At 41.7% G+C, this 19,263-nt stretch overlaps 1 protein-coding gene across 4 annotated transcripts in view; it reads left to right on the top strand.

Annotated features, from left to right (window-relative positions):
• The window catches only part of magi2a (membrane associated guanylate kinase, WW and PDZ domain containing 2a), a 241,919-nt gene that overhangs the window by 63,496 nt on the left and 159,160 nt on the right, over positions 1–19,263 (top strand). For all 4 annotated transcript variants that reach the window (XM_034112520.1, XM_034112517.1, XM_071201833.1 and 1 more), the window contains exon 2: positions 18,362–18,478. In XM_034112520.1, the coding sequence (XP_033968411.1) occupies positions 18,362–18,478 (117 nt within the window). The remainder of the gene's footprint in view (positions 1–18,361; positions 18,479–19,263) is intronic.

Below are 19,263 nucleotides of genomic sequence, written 5' to 3'. Positions count from 1 at the left end.
TGACCTTTTACTAAGGACTGTGTCCCGGATACTGGGTGCTTAATAATGCACTGTACACATTCAGGCTTCAGAACACATTTCCCTCCGAAAACCTCCTCCGCACACCAAATTGACTGCTTGTAGAGCGGTCCCTGTACAACAGTGGAGAGCTTTGGAAGGAATCAAGTTGAAATCCTGTGGAGATCTGACCTGACAACTGTTCCTCTTGGAGTTTAAAATACCTCAGATGATCTACGCTGCAGCTTCTAGTCTGCTTCTCACTCCGCATGCGCTTGTCCAAAGGCTTCACTTTGTTCGGCCTATGTTTGTGCATTTGTCTCTGAACTCTCTGGTGCATCCCTGTTTTCTTGCAATGTATTGGTTTATCCATAAAAGGCATTCTGCTGGGGGATGTTAGCTCAGAAACAGTCCACCGCTCTGCTCAGTAAGCTCTGATCTGAAGTCAGGCTGCCAAATGCAATTGGGGCGAAAAGGCCTTTTGAAGTGTCCCATGATTGGCTGTGTGTGGCGGCTATTCTGACAGCGCAGGTTGTGACGGGGGGGCAGTATTTGAAGCAACTCTGTAGGTGATACTGGGCTGGTATTCCATATTTCTGTGATGTTAACATGTGTGTGTGTGTGTATAGCTTTTTGTGTGTTTGAAGAGAAAAATACTTGATGGATTTCATTCAGCTCTGGCAAATATGTTTGTGTAAAACCTGAAGACCTCTCTGCATCCCTTTTACAGGCCCCAAGTTTACTCTATAATAATAATAATTCAAGCAAATATTTCATCCACATTTCCCCTCTGAGCGTCACATTGTCACAGTTCATTAAAAGGTAATTCAAAAGGAATATTCCACAGCTCCCTCTGCACGTGCACCACTTTACCTCATTACACTTGCTTAAGAAACATTATTATAGAATATCATCCGTGGCTCCGTTTGCTCTCTGGAAGCTACATGAGCCTCTTACGACACGACATATCCTCAAATTCATCTCTGCCAGCGCAAATAAACAAAGCGGGGAATACGGGATATGCAAAGTGTGATTCAGCTGCAACATTTTAAATCTTTCTTCCATCAGCTTCTATTAGCAGCTCTGCCGAGCTCAGCAGACCGCAGTGCTCCTGGGCTCTGATTGGGTTAGTTCAATTTAATTGGCCCCAGCAAGGTGTAATGGGAGCCGTGCTGGAACAGTGACGACGCGTAGGAGTGAGCCCTGTGGCGGCCATTATGACTCGGCTATTAAACAGCAATGCATTGATATAAATAAGCCCTGGTTTCCTGCAACTGTGTGCTAACTCAGCCATCAATCACACTCTGGGCATTAGGGGTCAAGCTTCAGTGAGATGGAAATGTATGCCCCATAAACACGGCCATTGGCTTAGTTCTTGAAAGGGTTAAACATGTCACAACTTATTGAGGGATAATATGTGCAAGATATCTCCCCTATTACAGGGTGTCCGCGGGGTCTTAAAAAGTATTAAAAGTTGATAAATCAATTTCACGAAAATTAAGGCTATTAAAAAGTATTAAACTGCATTTTCCAAGGTATTAAGAAGGTCCACAGCAACGACAACATGAAACACCCTTTAATCTACTGAAACAACATGTCGGGAAACCCCCTCAAGGCGGCCCCATGCATAGCGTGCCATAAAATGCTGCTTCTTATTTTAAGATTCGTTGCCTTGCTCCGCTGTGTGGGGGAGGGGGGGATCTGCTGGTGGACTACCTGAGAGATATACAGCAGGAGAACACGCCGTCCACCGCTGAGAATAATCAGAAGGGCAACCATGACAACCATGCTCCGGGGTCTTCTTCGCTGCTTTTGGTGTATTTTGTGGCGGCAGCAGTGCCACTTACAGGCCTGGCATATGTACTACAGCGTTTCCAGCATTTCCAGCGGTCGAGTGTGAACGGACGCGTAAATGAATCGAATGCGTGTGAACGGAAGACTTTTTTGCGTTTGCGTTTTACTGTATGCGTCCTCGTGGGGCCGGGGTCTAAGCCAAACTATATCCGGTCACAGAGATCTGCTATTTTAAAGTAAGGTCAACACATATCGACCCTAAATATAGTCTATATTAAGAACGAGAAAAGTCTTAACATATATATCGTTTTTTGTAAACATATGACAAATGTGTGAGGGTGATGACGTTAGAGCATCGTCCTATGTGCCGGGCTTAGCCTCGGACAGCCCCAGCCCAATTTAACCCCTGGGTATTTGTGAGGGAGCTCCTATATGGCATTACCCCGCTGAAGCTCACCAAAGTTTAATATATTTCATAGTTCAAAGTGTTGTCAATTGTTTTGTTTATTGGTCAAATACTGGTTTCGAATGGTTTCTGAGGAGTTTTACTGGAATGAAAGAGCACAGAGTACAGAAGCAACAAAGCAGCATAGACTGCATTAAACCTGACCTTCACAGAGAGGTTGCCGTTCATGTGGAGAGGAGGCTTCAGTAGTCTGTCTGCACTCTGTTTAGTTGTCTTACAATCAATATAGTAAATGTGAGGTAAAGTGTGTCGCCAATGTAACCGGTTAGAACTCGAAGTTGCGATGAGGTCTTAAAATGTATGGAAAGGGTCTTAAAAAATGTCTTAAAAGGTATTACATTTGACTTCAGGATTCCTGCATATACCCTGTATTATCATTTCTCCTCTAGTTCTAACAGAAAATGTATAAAAATAAGATAAAATCTTCAAGGGGTGCAATTTTTAAGTCAGAAGGAACTGATTTAATTACGAAAACATTACATTAACAAAGGATGGTTCCAGACTATTGCATCTTGGGTCTTGCTTTGAAAGTCAAGGCTGTGATTTATGTCGAGTCATGATGATAAAGTACTCACCAAAGTTATAGATCAGGTCTTGGAGAGATACTTACAAATCTGATTGTAGGTTGTCAAAACGTTGTATAGATATGGAGGTGAAACCTGAAGCGAGCATACTTACAATTTCTGTAATAATCCTAATTGCAAAGGAAAAGTTGAGGCGTGCAAAACTGCAGCCTACCTTTCTGACGTCTCATATCACTTTCCTGTTTGACTTCTTTTATATATCAGAAACTTAGCAAAACTACAAAAATAAGAAGTTGTTAACGATATATTCACAAGTTGTAAATGCTTGAAGTGATCTGGAAAGGGCAAAAAAGTAACATGAAAGACTAGCTAGCTAATTGTAATGCTTTGTAGACATGTTTGTATTATTTCTTGACACAACCTATATGTTTCACTACCAAGTACACCAATGAGCCTTTACACTTTTTAATAGATTTAACATTAGCGCAATTCACATTTCAAATGCAATATTGGTCACAAAAGATTAGAATTCTATATCTTTCTTGCATCGTATAAAGCCTCACTCCGCTCCTTTCATTTATGGATTTCCACATGGCCCAGTGGAGCTAAATGGCTCTATCATGGGGTGTCAGTGATTACTGGATGCACACTGGGCCTTTGAATAACAGCCCAATTAAGAAACACATATTGATCTTTGCTGGTCTCTTCCTTTCCAGCTCTGCGCCTTTCTCTCAAGCGTTGTCTATTTTATAACTATGACCCTCAGCTTTATTCTCTCCACTCATAATCATCACTTATCTACGCTCTAGGAATTAATTTTTCTTTCATCTGTCAGGAGTTAGTTAGACATATAAATATAGCAAAGTACCTTGTGCTCAAGTATAACGTTTGAGATCTCTGTGATGTCTAAGGATACAGACATACCAGATATCCAACAACAAAGTTCATGGAAATGAATCATCGTGTGTGATTCGCTTCACTGGGTCTCTTGACACTGTCTCTACTGTGACGGAAGTAATATTGCTGTCAAGGCAACCGCATTGTTGAGTTTGTGTGTTTGGCCTTTTTACCTATCTGTCCACTTCATATGCCTAAAAGTCTCTCAGTGGGAATGGATTCCTTTGTGTCTTGAAGCCATTGCAGCGCTGAGAAGAAATGACATTTTTTGAGGCGTCAGTTTGACACGACATGGCAGGAGACGGATGGTAAACATGTTAAAGGAGGAGAGTGTTCCTCCTGACTGAGCCACATTAGCATGTTGAGTGTGGATGCTCCATCCCACCAGTGGACCATGGTGAGGCTGTTTCACACTCTTTTGGACTTCAAAGCTGTTATATGCGAGCAGCTTCGACATGCTCGCTCTGTTGGCAATGTCTCCGTGCTTTTGATTCACCCATGGCAGTCTGCTTCTGCCTTTTTGAAATCTCTTTATCGTTCACCCTCTTCTTCAGCATCCTACCCTCTGCTCTTCTCCTTTGGTGCCCATCCACATATTAGAAGCTCATTGTAACATATTTTGCTCAGCATCAGCCGTTTGGTTGGCTTCTCCCTCGCTGCAAATCGGACTCCTCAACAAAAACGTGCCCGTTTTGTATCCTGGCTGTGCGTTCAAACTGGACGCGATTAGGGCTGAACGATTAATCGATTTTAAATTGAAATCGCGATTTGAAATTATGCGATTATCAAATCGCAAAGCCTGCGATTTTTTTTAACAATTTTTTTTTTTAACAATTTTTTTTATATATAATTTTTTTTTTTTTCTTCTTGGGTGTCAGTCATCCACACCAATCAGAAGTGCTGTGCTCCACATGTACCAGCCATTGTTAATCAATCAGAAGTAGCCCATGATAGAAGGTGATAGACCAGGGGTCGGCAACCCGCGGCCCTTTAAGCCCTCTGCTCTGGCTCCCTTGAGCTTAGACAAAAATAAGAAGGAAATAAAATAAAAGTATTTGTAGGACTATTTATATTTTGTTGCATGGTTGAAAATGTTTCGTATCTTGTATTTTGAGGTGATACTGTGACACATAAATAAAAAACAAAACGGTTTTAATTAGGTCAACTAAAATATGCGTCACATCCTGCTACTGTCCCGCGCGAGCGCCTTTTCTTGGAGGCGAATAACCCCCGGCTCGATGAGCGAACTATGGATAAATCAAAGAAAAGTACCGGAGGAACACAGGATTTAATTCTGCGTGGACAGAGTTATCTGCTTTCACAGCAAACGATGCTGGTTTACCGGTATGTTTGATATGTAGAGAGAAGTTGTCAACGGTGGTGCAGCCTTTACGTATCGAGGAACAACAAGGGAGAGGAAGCCAGCTGACGATCTTCAGTCATAATTCAATGGGGTATGTAATTTATTTCAGAAAACACTTTTTGTTATATTCCATGGAATGCTCTTAACGTCCCGATAGCAATGAATATATGAAATGCTTTGACAATAAATACATACAAAAATTAATCTGTGGAAGCCGTAGCGCTGTAAAAAGCACGACCAATCATCTGCCTCGGCCCGGCTCAAATAACTGGATGGCCTACCTGCCTGTCAGCCTTCCATCTGTGCACAAACTTATCTCGTGCCCTCATTGGTCATGTGCGTTTTCGTGTGTGTTGGAGGAGGGACTCTGTAAGAAAGTCTGAAGGAAGAGGCATATTTTTTCCGGTTGTGTATTTTCAAATTCTAGCGCACTCGAGCTGGTTTCTCCATTCTTACCTACCGTACCTTTAACTATTTTTAGGGTGCAGCTATGTGTTTTATTTATTTCAAAGTGGACCCATTTTAATATTTGTTTTCCCTTCAAATGTGCAGAGGACTCCCCAAGCGCTGTGTTTAATTTATTTTAAAGTAGGCCTGTGTATTATTTTTAATTCTCCTTATAAGAGTTATTTGTTTCTTATTAGAGGTTAACAGTTTTATATAATGTAATAAATAGCATAATAAATGCAAAAAAACTGTAGTTTTTGTCTGATATAACAATAAAAAACTATGAAATATGTTTTGCGGCTCCAGACAAAAAAATGTTTTGGAAAAAGGAGCAAAATGGCTCTTTTGGTCAAAAAGGTTGCAGACCCCTGTGATAGACAGATTGATGCAATCACCTGCCAAGTGCTTCTGAAAGTGCCTGCCCTTTCCAAATGGCTTCTAATGGAGCTTTAGATGGTTTGGTGAAACAAACCATCTGAGTCAGGTTAGTAATGCTCCATCACATGTTTCTATTACAGGGTGAATCTTAAACTGAAGCTTGACTTTAAAGCAACCCAACGGAAGTTTCATGTAAGTTTAGTTTTTTCACTCGTAGCCCGGGCTGCGGGGGTGCTAGAGACGGGAGTACGTTGATGCGACCTTCCTAGCCGGAGTTATGGCCGCATTTTACAATAAACTTCCGTTGGGTCGCTTAAAAACAAATATCGCAAATCGCAATCGCAATATTTGTCAGAAAAATCGCAAATAGATTTTTTTCCCCCCAAAATCGTGCAGCCCTAGACGCGATGCATTTTTTTCATTACATGTAAAGTCCATGCAAAGTACTGTGCAATGGTTTGGCTTACTTGAAGAAAATGTACCTGCAGGTTTCTTACTGTTCTGAGTTTGGTTCTTCATGGTTTATTGGACTTATGTCCCTTTGGATAAATGCTAAATATAATGTGATTTACATAATAGAGAATTCTAGACGTTTTGTGGCTACCAGGCATGTGCAGTGGCTACTTTTGTGATGGCAGGACTTTGATCAATCTTTGTTGCAAATTTAAACCCATCACTTCTGTGTGAGTGTGAAAACAAAGCACTTTGAGTTGCTCCTTGAAGTTGCTGACACTTCAAATGAAAAAATAGATAACCCCATTTGAGGATTATGTTTCTTTTACAAATATAGAAACAAAGAAAATGGTAGCCTGAAACTAACGAGAATAGGAGATATAATTAAAGAGGAGGAGACCAAGGAGACAAGTTAGGTGATTATCATCGCACAATCGTATTACATCAGTGACTGGATTTGGAGTCAAAATCTATTTGATGCAATTATTGGCTGGCTCAGCAGTAAAAAGTAGCGCAGTTAGTGTAAAAGCCTGAGTAGGTGCTGTGATGCGAGTGAAAATGGTGGATCTAGGAATAGAAACAATCGTTTAGAATGGGGGCAAACTGCGAGGCACTAAAAACGTAATATAGGGAATTAGCTAATCACCAAAGAAGTGTAACTGTAACTAAAGGGGTGTTAATTGCCCTATGCTTTTCACTCACATTTAATTATCTTCATTGCCTGATTAGGGTGCTTTTAAAACAATTGTTGGGGTGTCATTTGGCTGGTGTTCTATGTTACACTTGGATGAGCCAACTTTCCAACATCTGTGCAGTATAAGTGTTTTTTTAAAGTATCTTTTACAATGACGTTTTTCCAGAAATGTTAGATGGTTTTCTCTTAAACCACACGAGGACCCATGTGATTACAGATTCAATGTGTTAATGCTATTTAGAGCAGTTGTTCTGTTCTAAGAAAGCTTTCAACAGTTGGGAAGAGAAAATGGTTCTGAAGGAGTTTCAGAGTTGCAACCTTTAATTCACCTAAATGGCTTCTCTTCGAGGTGTAAAACAAGCCTCTCTCCAGGGTGATATACCTGGAGACTTAACAGAGTGCTGATGTACTTAATGGAAGCCAGTGGCTTTTAGCTAAAGCTGCCATTCACGCCAGAGCAGGGACCAAATTTAGCTCTGACTGGGCAAAGGTAGCGCTCAGAGCTTTGGGCGTTTAAATATAGTTTTGTACAAGGACAGAGAAAGGTGTTACCTGTTTTACTTACACAGCCTGATGGGGCCAATGACAGGTCATGACATCATTAAACATTAGTATACAGCTTCTGTAGGGCTCCTCATCTACATATAGCACATAATAACAGCATGTATTGATAAATACCAAGCTGTAGAGATTTTCTTCTGGCCTCCACCCTTAAGCACATCAATCCATATTGAGCTTTTATGTACTTGTCTATTCCAATATGCATGTAATCCGTGCCACTGTCTTTCCTACTGTGGACCTTCAGTCATTGGCAATAGACAGCATTTTTGCTTATCATTATGAAGTTTATTTTGGTCGTGCAATTTGAATGGTTTAAGAATAATCAAACGACTTGTGTTAAATGGGTTCCCTATAAGCCTAGCTTTCACTAGCAATTCAGCCTGCCAGTGGGTTCCATTCTACCTTTTACAATAAAAGCCCAATACATACAGTATACACAACGGGAGTAATGTTAACGGTGAAAACTCTACACAGCTGAAGAGCCCCAGGACAGAGGAAGCTAAGAAGCCCAAGAGGGTAGTGATGAAAATCTTCCTTACTCTTAAGCAAGATTGGGGGGTGTGAGCGATCCAGCTCACGACAGGGATAAAATATGACGGACGAAGAAGCAGGTTTGAAACACAAGCAGGGTTTATTTGAAACTGACGGTGTAAAACACAAGAGGCTTCCATGAACCCCGGTCTGCTCCTGTATTGTCCAAGGTGGCTGGGAGAGTGATAGTCCTCCTCCCAGGACCCAATCTACTGCAAGGGACAGAGCAGAACCAGGATACCAACATTTATACTGAGAGCTTAATTACCTGATTCTGCTCAGCTGCCTGGTCTCCGGCCGAGCCACTCCCATCACTCCAGCAGCCGCCACCCTAATTGGTAATTGGTAATTCTGTTGTATTCTGTGTGTTTCTTTCTTCAGAAAATAGATGGGTTGCTAGCGGTAGCCATGTTGCTATTGATGTTAAAAACAAATCTTGTTCATGTTTAATATCAATGGACAGAAATATATTATCAATGTCATTATAACGCTTTTTATTGGCAAACAAAACATCCAACTCGACACAACACAAAAAAAAGGTCCTACCCTTCTTCAGCAAAATGCCTAATACAGATGTCTTGTCCTTACATTTGATGACTGTGCCCCTATAGTCCAATCTACCAACGCATACACCTTTTCATACCGTTTTTGGGTATACAAAAAACCGATTAGGGTACAGGAAATCAGATTCAATGCCAATACCTATAACCCCATGCAGTGTGATTGGATTGGTCCATTTCCAAACAGAGAATCTGGACACCAATCACATTTTGATCGGTATAAATGGAGCCATATGTTTTTTAATGCAATGCAGGTTCAGAGATGTGAGGTAACCGTCTGGAGTCATGCTGTTTTCCATCAATCTACTGCTTAGCCACTGCAAAGCATGGCAGCATGTGAAGGACATATTCCATTTCCTGCTCCAGAAGCACTCTGAGTGTCGCATTCCCAGGCTCAAATGGAGCAGGCCTCCCCACCAAGAGACAGATTCTGTTCATCAGAAACACACATTCAGGCAGCTGGTGGGGTGAGTGCATTTCCATGTCAATGGGTGAAACGGGGATGGTCAGCAAAAACAACAGAAGGAAGCTTCACTGCATAATCACCTGTGGGACCTGGAGAGCATAGTGTGTATTATAGGCTGTTGTCATGTAGTTTCAGAAAATTAGCAATTTCTTAATTGGAAAGTAATCTTTTTTTCATGGCACAAAGAAACAAGTGCTATAGTCCAGGGATTTTCTTAACGGATGTATACATTTACTTAAAACTCTAATGAATGGGGTTTGATTCCCAAATATCTCACTGTTTATTTATCATTAAATTCATTCTATATTTTATTCTGTAGATTGTGTACATTACTTTTCACTTTACTGCTTGTTGCACCGTTAGAAGCTAAACTGTATTTCGTTGTCTCAGTACCTGTAATCTGTGCAATAAAAATAAAGCAGGCATCTTTATTGTAGCCTCAACAATCAAGTTCTAAGTAGTGCAATATGAAATAAAAACTAAAAAAATCTGTGCTGTTGTATTTGCTGTAAAGTGTCTCTACTGTAGGCTATTTTTATTATATGTACAGCACTTTGGCTCGACCAAACATCGTTTATAAATGTGCTATATAAATAAAACTTGATTTTATTTGAAAAACAACGACACACTTTTGGCAGTGTTGTGGTGCCGAGAGATGGGAGTCGGAGGCGGGGTATCAAAGGTACAAGCTAGACTTTTATTTAGTATCTGAAAACCATTGTACACAACTTCATTCCCGGGAAGCGAAGACCGGCGGAAACAGGAAGTCCGGTTCACTAAAATGTCCGTACAGAACAATACACCAACCCATAGATCCGTGGGTGAATAATGTCAATCACCACAGTGTACACATTAACAACAACTACACTATTTTGGCAGTGTAACAATTAAACAAGAACTACACTCTTTTGGCAGTGTAACAATTAGATAAATAATAAACTGTCAGACTGACACTGAAGACAAACAAACTATTTTCAGCAATCAATCTGTTTAGTTGACTCTAGGTGACATGTGGCGATTTAAAAAAAAAAAAAAATCGTTTTTTGGCTGTTTAGATGGTGTTGCTCCATCTGGGTCACTGCCGGTGGTTGAGACGGTGGGGTCTTTGGCGACTAGTTGTATAGCCTCATGTACATTAGTTAGGTGCTCCAGAAGAATGGCATTGCTGTTATTCGATGTGGACAATCCTTTCTGTCCTGCACACAGTTTACATTTGACCATAATATTTTGTGCGTCCTTTATCCCCACAAATTGAAAATAGTGGTTATATCTCCAAGTTGTAAATGCGCTGCTGCTCTCGCTGATACTTGCATCTGCCATAGTGTGTGTGCTGGTAGTGGGCGTTGCCGTGTATGTGTGTGTGTTAGCAAGTGTTTTTGTGTCTGTGTATTTTCCCCATAAGGCAAGACCCGCCCAACTCTGTCTCTGATTGGCTTACCCTGAAATGTTACCCCGCGTTAACCAATCATCACTCCTCTCTGGTCACTTTCACTTTTCCATGGTACTGTGAGAGGACATCGCTGTATTCGCCTGTAAGCTACATCCGCAAGGAGATTCGGTTCAGTTCCATCACATAATATAACGCAGTAACGCACCCATTTAAATCACAGTAAAACTTAGTGGAAACTTAACAATCTGGTGCCACTAAATGTTTTTAAAGCTCGGTTGGATGCTACTCAATCGGAAGCTATTGGTACCTGTTTATGTGGATAATTTTGTAAATGATGCTGTATGATGTCCTTTTGTTGTTCTATTTATGTTTTTATGTTTCATGTGGAACTACTTGAGCAGGTCTCCCTTGGAAAAGAGATCAATGATCTCAATGGGATTTTATCTGTATAAATAAAGGTTTGAAATGAAATGAAATGAGTAACTATAACGGCGTTACTGAATGGGAATAGGTAACTAGTAACGTTATTAGTTACCGCAAAAGGTAGTTGCGTTACAGTAATGCGTTAGTCTGTAAGACGCTAGCCCCAACACTGGTAAACACACACCTGATCACCTGAGAGCTGCCGTTTAAAAAAAAAACGGTCTGATTTTAACAACTCAATGTGTGATTGTTATAGCAGTAATATTAGACACTAATAATACAGTAAACTATTAACACTGTACATATTATTGTTTGCCCGTGGGATTAGGATGATCGGTAGTGAGAGCCGTGCTGCATTTTCCTCCGGTCGGATGTGATATAAAAACAAAGCGATTATTTTTGTTGTTGTAAACTCACGTGGATTAAACTACATGTATTAGTGCATTCATTTCAATTCGCGAACATATGATACATTAAATGATCGTGAGGATGATGATTGAAAAATCGTTTGTTTGAGCTGCATTTCCTGATGAAAAAACATAGCGATGTTTTGTACTTACACCTAGGCCTACGTGAATTAAACAATATTATTTTGTTAAATAAAAACATGGTGATGTTTTGTAAATGATTACATGTCTCTTATTTAGCACAGAATATGATCCTATCCGTGACATATGGATCTTAACAAATATCCGATCAGATACCTGTAGATCTATCAGCTGTGTATTTCACATGAGTTCCAGTGTGGCAGCTTTTCACGGCTTCCCCTGGTGGATCCATGATCCATTGCAGCTGGTTTCATTAAAATTACATATATTTATCAAGGGGGCGTATCAAGTCCTGCGGGGGAGTTTTCCTTTTCAGCAGGGGCCCACCCCGTGCCGATCACGGACCCGCACAGGTAGGCGTCTGAAATGAAGCGCTACATCTGTATGTGGGCTTTCCCTCTTTTAGCAACAAGTGCTTAAAAATAAACAAAAAAAGATGTGCTCTCTAGCCTAGACTGTTCTGAATTCATGATGGCTTTTAGCAAATTTAAATGATATGTAATTTTATAATTACTGTATGTTGCTAAAATGAGCAAGAACAATGGTATTGTCTTTCAACAACAGTGTTAATCAGTGTTTCAGTACAATATGGTACCACATCATTATTTCGGACAAACATACAATATTCACTGATATTGTTACATCCCTCTCTAGGGGTAGAGAGAAGCAACGTACACCAGTGTAGAATTGGTAAAATTATAGGTATTTATAATGGTGGAACAAAAATAATAAGGGCCTACAGCCTGGCACAATCAAGGGCCAAAATATCGGTTGAAAACTACTGTAACAACAGAAAGAGACTCCAAAAGGGAGTTTGACAGAGTATACACAGTAATAATTAGTACACAAAACAAAAACCTCACTGAATGTGGTACAGGAAACTGAAAAAACTGTAACACAACACAGCTGCTGCTGATCAACAGGCGCTAACCGCTAAGCTAACCTGGATCTTCTTTACACACACATACATTACATTACATTGCATTTAGCTGATGCTTTTATCCAAAGCGACTTAAAATAAGTGCGTTCGACCAACAAAATACAAACTTGAAGAAAACAGAATCATATAAGTACATCAGGCTTCGAGCAAAAACATTTCAAGTGCTCCTCAACTGGCTTTAGATAAGCCAGCCCTTTATTAGTATATAAGTGCTTTGTTAATAGATCTATCGCTCGAAATGGAGTCGAAAGAGATGAGTTTTCAGTCTGCGCCGGAAGGTGTGTAAGCTATCTGCTGTTCTGATGTCAATGGGGAGCTCATTCCACCATTTTGTAGCCAGGATAGCAAACCCACGTGTTTTTGCTGATGGGAACATACTACGCTAAACACAGAACACTACTTCAACACGCTGCTAAGCAGAATAACTGAACACAGAGGATTCACTGAATTATCAAGCAACACGAGTAATCACAACAAGAGGCAAGAGGCGTCTGTCCCACAACACAGAGCCTCCAGAGTGATGATTGTCCCCAGGCTTTGAAGTCATCTTCAGCAGGTGTGCGCCGCGATTGGAGTGCGTCGTGCCCGAGTGCGTCGTGCCCGGCGTGCTCAAATCACAATCCTCAGGGGACGGACCAGGAGATGGCAGCCAATGACGTCAGGGCAATCGTACTGCTCATTTACATACAACATAGATTAACACAATAAAGACGACCCGGAAGGCAGCAGTCATAACAGATATCATTAAGTTTGAGAAAAAGAAAAAATATAATTTGCTGAGTTTGAATGCCTACTGTACAAAGGAGGTTGAAAGAAAAGGGACCTGCGATGGGAATTTCTAATAAAAGCACCTCTTAAAGATCCCACTATGTATCCAAGTTTTCTCTTAACTTTGCTAATATTAGATTGATGGTCACTGATGGATCAAGAAGAATGGAAAAGTCAAGCACTAATACATGCTCTTGTCGCATAAACAAAACTGTAAACCCATCTGAAAACCAGTTTTTGTTTATGGATTCCAGCACGTTCACCACAGCGTTTGCAACTTCTGTGTGTATTCATCAGAGCGTTTGTGTGTGTGGTGGCACAGTGTTTAGCCCATCCTGATCTTATGAGTCTGATTATCCCAACATCTGTTAGCTGGCGCTCCCTGCGACTTCAATGCACACACATACTGTACATACGCACAGTGTGGTAATGCTACATTTTCCCGTCGGCTACCCTCAGAGCAGGATGTGATAAATGTCGTATGCCTTGCGCTGATGACGGTGCCCCACACTCTCACTTATTGTCGGCACACGCTCCATGTTGGAATTTTCGTGATAATATAGAAAGTTTTCCGTCCTCTTTAGGATAATTTAAAATCTTAACCGTCACAATGCTGCTGAAATCTTTGTGTAATTGATATGTCCATGATAATGAACTTTCAGACTTCAGTCAGTCAAAATGCACCACTATTGAGCTTTCTTTACCTGCATGAATAGCTGGATGGAATTGTATCGTAAGGAAAACATATTTTTCTATTTCTCAATCTCGTGTAAGCTATTGCACTCATTCTTTCACACTCCAAAACAAAACTACAAAGTGACTTGTTTTGCTTAAGCAGGAACATCAACTGCTTAAACCAGATATATAAGAGTACACTTTGCTTGAAAAACATTGAAAAAGAACTGAATATAAATCACAACACGTTTGTAGTTTCAGTTAATTCACTTGTATTTGTGGCAGTGGAAGTAGCAAGAAAAAGTCCAAAGAGCATGCATAATGCACCACACATTCAAACATAACTCACCGATGAAGGCAAATGAGTAGGAGAAATGTACACCGTGTGTTAAGAACTGCCATTGTTTTTAATTTGAGAGCTGCTCCATCTATCTCCGCTTACAGGGGAGCTTCTCTCCGAGAGTTTGTGCCAGAGTAGGAGGCTCATCGCACCTCCATCCCCCGGAGGAAGCAGCTGCTCTCTTGTTTTCCTGACTCTCCAAAGACTGTTCTCTCTCTCCTGACCTCAACGGGGAACTACATGACACCTGCTGAGCTTAGATGTTGGATTCTCTTCTTCTACATAACTGATCCTCATCCACCCATCTGTTTAGGAAACAGTTATCATGGCTGCGTGTGGCTCCAATCCTACACTGCAAGGACGAGCCGTTTCACATTATGGAAATAAATGCATGAACCTCTCATACCTCTGGGATTGTTTTCATGTTCTGCTGGTTGACTCAAGCACCTGCAAGGGGCTTTACCTGAGCTTCTGTCAATCAAGAGCCTCTTCCTCTCCTACCTCCATCCTTTCCCTCTGTCGTTCACCTTTCCCCGTCGGCAGTGTCACATATCAGTGGAGTCATGATAGATGCCCTGTCTGAGCTGCAAGAGCTAATGAGGAATAACATCCAGAGAAAAAAAGAGAGATAGAGAGCATCACATCTGTTTGAATGACCTCCTGCACCCTCATACACGTCACTGACTCCAGACCAGTGGGGCCACTGCTAGAATTGAACTCTCTTGCACTGATGTATGTGCACACACACAAACAGAATCTATTTTTGGATACATGGCCAGATATTAGGCGTTATCGAGGGAGAGCTACAGTGTTGCAGCTCTCTGCAAGTCAGAGGAGCCTGCTCCTGACATATTAAAGCCAAGCTCCTCTGAGGGTTGAAGTTAAATGAATCTGATTGATTTGGGACATAAAACTAAACAAAGACAGCTTTGACGCTAGCATTGCTTTAATTTCCAGGTTCATGACATTAAGTGAGAAAGTTAAAATTACACGTGAAGTGTCGGAAGTGAAGTGAAAGATGGACAGAATTTTGACGAAGAAGATAAACATCCTGGTGATGCTTGTCCATCAAATATGGCCCTTTTTTACTGCAGAAGATTGCATGACACTTGTGGTATTTCATGGTCTTCTTGATAATATTATGTTATGTTATTATGTTACCAAAATTCAATCTAGTCCCTTTTGTTACAAACTGTTGATATAAAGTAAATTCATTAACAGTTTCGATGGTGTGAGATGGCTATTATTTGTTTTGAGAAACCTATTACCTAATCAAGCAAAAATGACAAATATGTGCTTGTCTTTAGCTTCTGTGACCTGGTAAATAGCTGCATAGGAATGAGACAATGTTGAATTGGGCTTTACAAAATACTGACATGTAGGTTTTCCTCTTTTCTTCCATTTAGCCTGAAGTAATAATGTAAAACATTGTTTGTCCCAGCCCTACTTGTTAGATGTCCTTGTGACAAAACACATACATCTGCGGAGACATTTTATTTATATAAGAATGTCAGAAGTCTGCACATATCTTTATTTGTTTCCGCTTTAACACCCATAAAGTCTGACATTGTTCGGTTCTATTTGATGTATTATCCTTTAAAAGCAAACTGTGTTTGTGGGGTTGCAAATGTGATTACAAGTCCATACATATAAAAAAAGAAGGCAATTTCATTACAGAGGAGACACAGAATATGAAAAAGGAGATACATTGAATTTATGAGCAAAATGAACTGGAAGAGTCTCCAGAAACCAGTGCTTTCTAAATTAACGCTTTAGTAAAAAACAATAGGAATTCTGTTAATTAACACATGATTGTGGCTCTAACATGATGTTTAATTTCATCATGTGGTGGTTGACAGTGGAGGAAGGTCAGACGCAGGCCATGTGGATGTTATAAGCTGAGGGGGGGGGGGGGGGGGGGCGTGTGATGTGGCGGGGGAAGGATTTTAATCAGAGAGTCACATGAAGCAGATGTAGTGCCCCGTGCTGCAGATGGGGGGCATCGTAGGACCTGAGAATCTGGAGGGATCCGGGAGGGAAAAAAGGGATCTGGGTGAGATTGGTCCCCACCACCAGAGCTTCAACGCTCGCTCTCCCTCTCTCGCAGCGACACACACTTCTCCCCTTGCCCTCCTCTTTCCCGCTCTCTCTCACACACGCTCTCTCTTTGCCTCTGTGTCATTCTTCTGCTCCCTCCTTTTCCATCTCTCCACCGTGGAGTGCAGAGAGAAGGGGATTTGTTTTCCGGGGCTGGCTGGCAGTGGCTTGAGTTGGGGACTTGATGGACAGGACAGTACTGGGGGGACTCTAACGGGAAAGATCCAGCGCAAGATTTCCTCCAGCGGACATTGTTTGCATCACAAAGCCTGTGGAAAGAGGACTCTGTCTATACTGGCTGCTCCACCGCTGGCCGCACAAGAGGTGTGTGTGTGTGTGTGTGTGTGTGTGTGTGTGTGTGTGTGTGTGTGTGTGTGTGTGTGTGTGTGTGTGTGTGTGTGTGTGTGTGTGTGTGTGTGTGTGTGTGTGTGTGTGTGTGTGTGTGTGTGTGTGTGTGTGTGTGTGTGTGTGTGTGTGTGTGTGTGTGTGTGTGTGTGTGTGTGTGTGTGTGTGTGTGTGTGTGTGTGTGTGTGTGTGTGTGTGTGTGTGTGTGTGTGTGTGTGTGTGTGTGTGTGTGTGTGTGTGTGTGTGTGTGTGTGTGTGTTTCTGCGTCTGCTCACCTTTTCAGTATGCACATTCATTGGCTTGGCTTCTTTCTCATGCAAATGTATAAATTGGTTGGTCGTGCTACTCAACGTCTTTTGAAGGAGACACAGACGAAGCCGGTGTTTCTCATTCAGGTTTGCATGATTATAATGCAGCGCACCGTGAATTAGTTCAGCTCTGATGGATTAGTGTGTGTGTGTGTCCAGAAAGAACGACAGAACCAGATTGTGCTAAATAATAAATCCCCCCAATATGACCGAAAACTTCCAAACTAGGTTATTTGTTCATTATTCGCTCATTATATCAGTCATCCACCTTTCTGTCTTTTGCAGTCGACTGAACGTGCGTTAATGTCCGGATGCGTCTCTGCACATGTGCTGTCGACATGTATGCTCTCCTGCATATCATGCTTGGAAGCCACTGCTTCTGGATCACAGGGGGGGAGAGAGGGGCTAATTTCTATGTGGCACGGTGCCAAGTTGCTGTTATGAAGAGGATGCTGAAGGTTAGAGGAACGTCTTTCCAGCCTGTGCGCCCACTCCGTCTGCCTCTCTTTACTCGTACGTAGAGGAGTAAGCATGACGAGAGGTTTGGAGCGGCACCGTGAGGAATCCCTTAAGTAACGTCAGTCGCCCCCTCTTCTCATCCATCCCCCTCCTTCGTCCATTAGATATGTCATTTTATGAGAGTGTGGCAGAGTAGACGGATGGAGTATTTGTTGGGGAATGGGTGGGGGGGGTATTGGAGACGATGCCTGTTTTGGCTTGCGCCCCCTTTCTACTCCCTCATGAGATTTGCCCTTGCCTTGCATCTCTCCTACTTTCATTTTCTCTGTCGCTGCATCGTTTATTTATTTTATCTTCTGTCCTAATGAGCCAGCGAGATTTACTGGTTTAAAGTCCATTCAAAGAACTGGGAGAGAGAGAGAGAGATGAAAGGGGGAGGGAGGGAGAGACTCAGGTGAGAGAGAGGAAAATGGAAGTAAAAACTGCCTCCGGGGGGGCGGCTGATTTATATGTAGACATTTCTCCACACGTGTTTGGCCAGCGCTCCAATTAACACCTCCACCAATCTGTGGCTGCACTTGACAGATGCTGGATGAGAGAGGGCAGAGTGTATTCATTAGTGCTGGCTGTGTTTGTTTGTGGGGATTTGGCACATTCAAATTGTTTCCTGTGCTTCTCAGCGATTTCTGGGTCATTTGTCACTGCAGTGTTTTCAGCTTCCGCTGCTTTGTTGAAGTTCACAAATTGCACAGTAAACTGACTCAAAGCTACTTATTTCTGGATAACGAACGAAAACACAAACCCATTTCTGATCAAGGGCTGTGTAGGTTATTTCTACCGGGAGGAAAAATATAGCCTTCCATGTCAGAATGATTGATTTGAAGATGGGGGGAGGTGTGATTCCTAGTACTGATTCCTGTTCCTTGTGTTCCTCCAGGGGGCGTGATAGACAAGGACCTGTGCCACTACCTCAACCTGCGCTTCCAGAAAGGCTCGGTGGACCACGAGCTGCAGCAGATCATCCGGGACAACCTCTACCTCCGCACCGTCCCCTGTGAGTTACCTCCCCCCCTTCTTGAGTGAAACACGTTTTGTTATTTTTGCCGTCCTTCGGGCTCCTATCCAAAGAGTGGCCCTGTGTCGAAATCTAGCTTCATTATTATTTCAGTGAAATATTTGCTAACATCCAACATTCTTAATACATGACATTGCACACACTTGACAACCACGACTTAAGGACCACTCACTCACTTCATTTTATTGGACTTGAAGCTCAATCATAGGAATTTACCACATTGGAATCTCAATCAGTTGATGAGCAATGCTTCATTAAGTGCCAGAAAAGGCTATATTTCCACTGCATGTTTTCAAGTGGCTTCACTAACCTTGACTTGGTCTTTTTTGGGTTTCCATTAAAAGTTGTTTGGTACCACTTCAGTACCGTCAATAGCAACCACCAGTTTGTATATTCCTCCAACCCAGATTTGTTTCCATGATTTGTTTGGTTGCTTACGAAAGAAGGACAATGAAGGGTTACTATCCAGTGAACAATAAAATGGAAAAAAGACCAACTCCCAAAAGTGTGTTGAGTCGAGCTGCACAATGCAATGAAGATAAGGCTTGAGTGGACATTGTTGGTTTTGAAGGGCAAAAAAAATGGTCAAAATCAATTGTTTTGTCTCAAATTACTACAATTATTTTTGTATTTACTATTTACTTGCACTATTCTTTTCTGTTTTATTGTGTTGCACTCTTGGAGGAGCCTGTGACCTAAGATTTTCATCGTCATAACTACACTGTAGCTATGCACGTATCACCAATAAAAGCCTTGAACATTGA

The sequence above is a fragment of the Pseudochaenichthys georgianus genome, chromosome 23, assembly GCF_902827115.2.
Source record: "Pseudochaenichthys georgianus chromosome 23, fPseGeo1.2, whole genome shotgun sequence".
NCBI lineage: Eukaryota > Metazoa > Chordata > Actinopteri > Perciformes > Channichthyidae > Pseudochaenichthys > Pseudochaenichthys georgianus.
The sequence above is the reverse complement of the archived record's forward strand: the minus strand, read 5'-3'. Positions and strand labels throughout refer to the sequence as shown.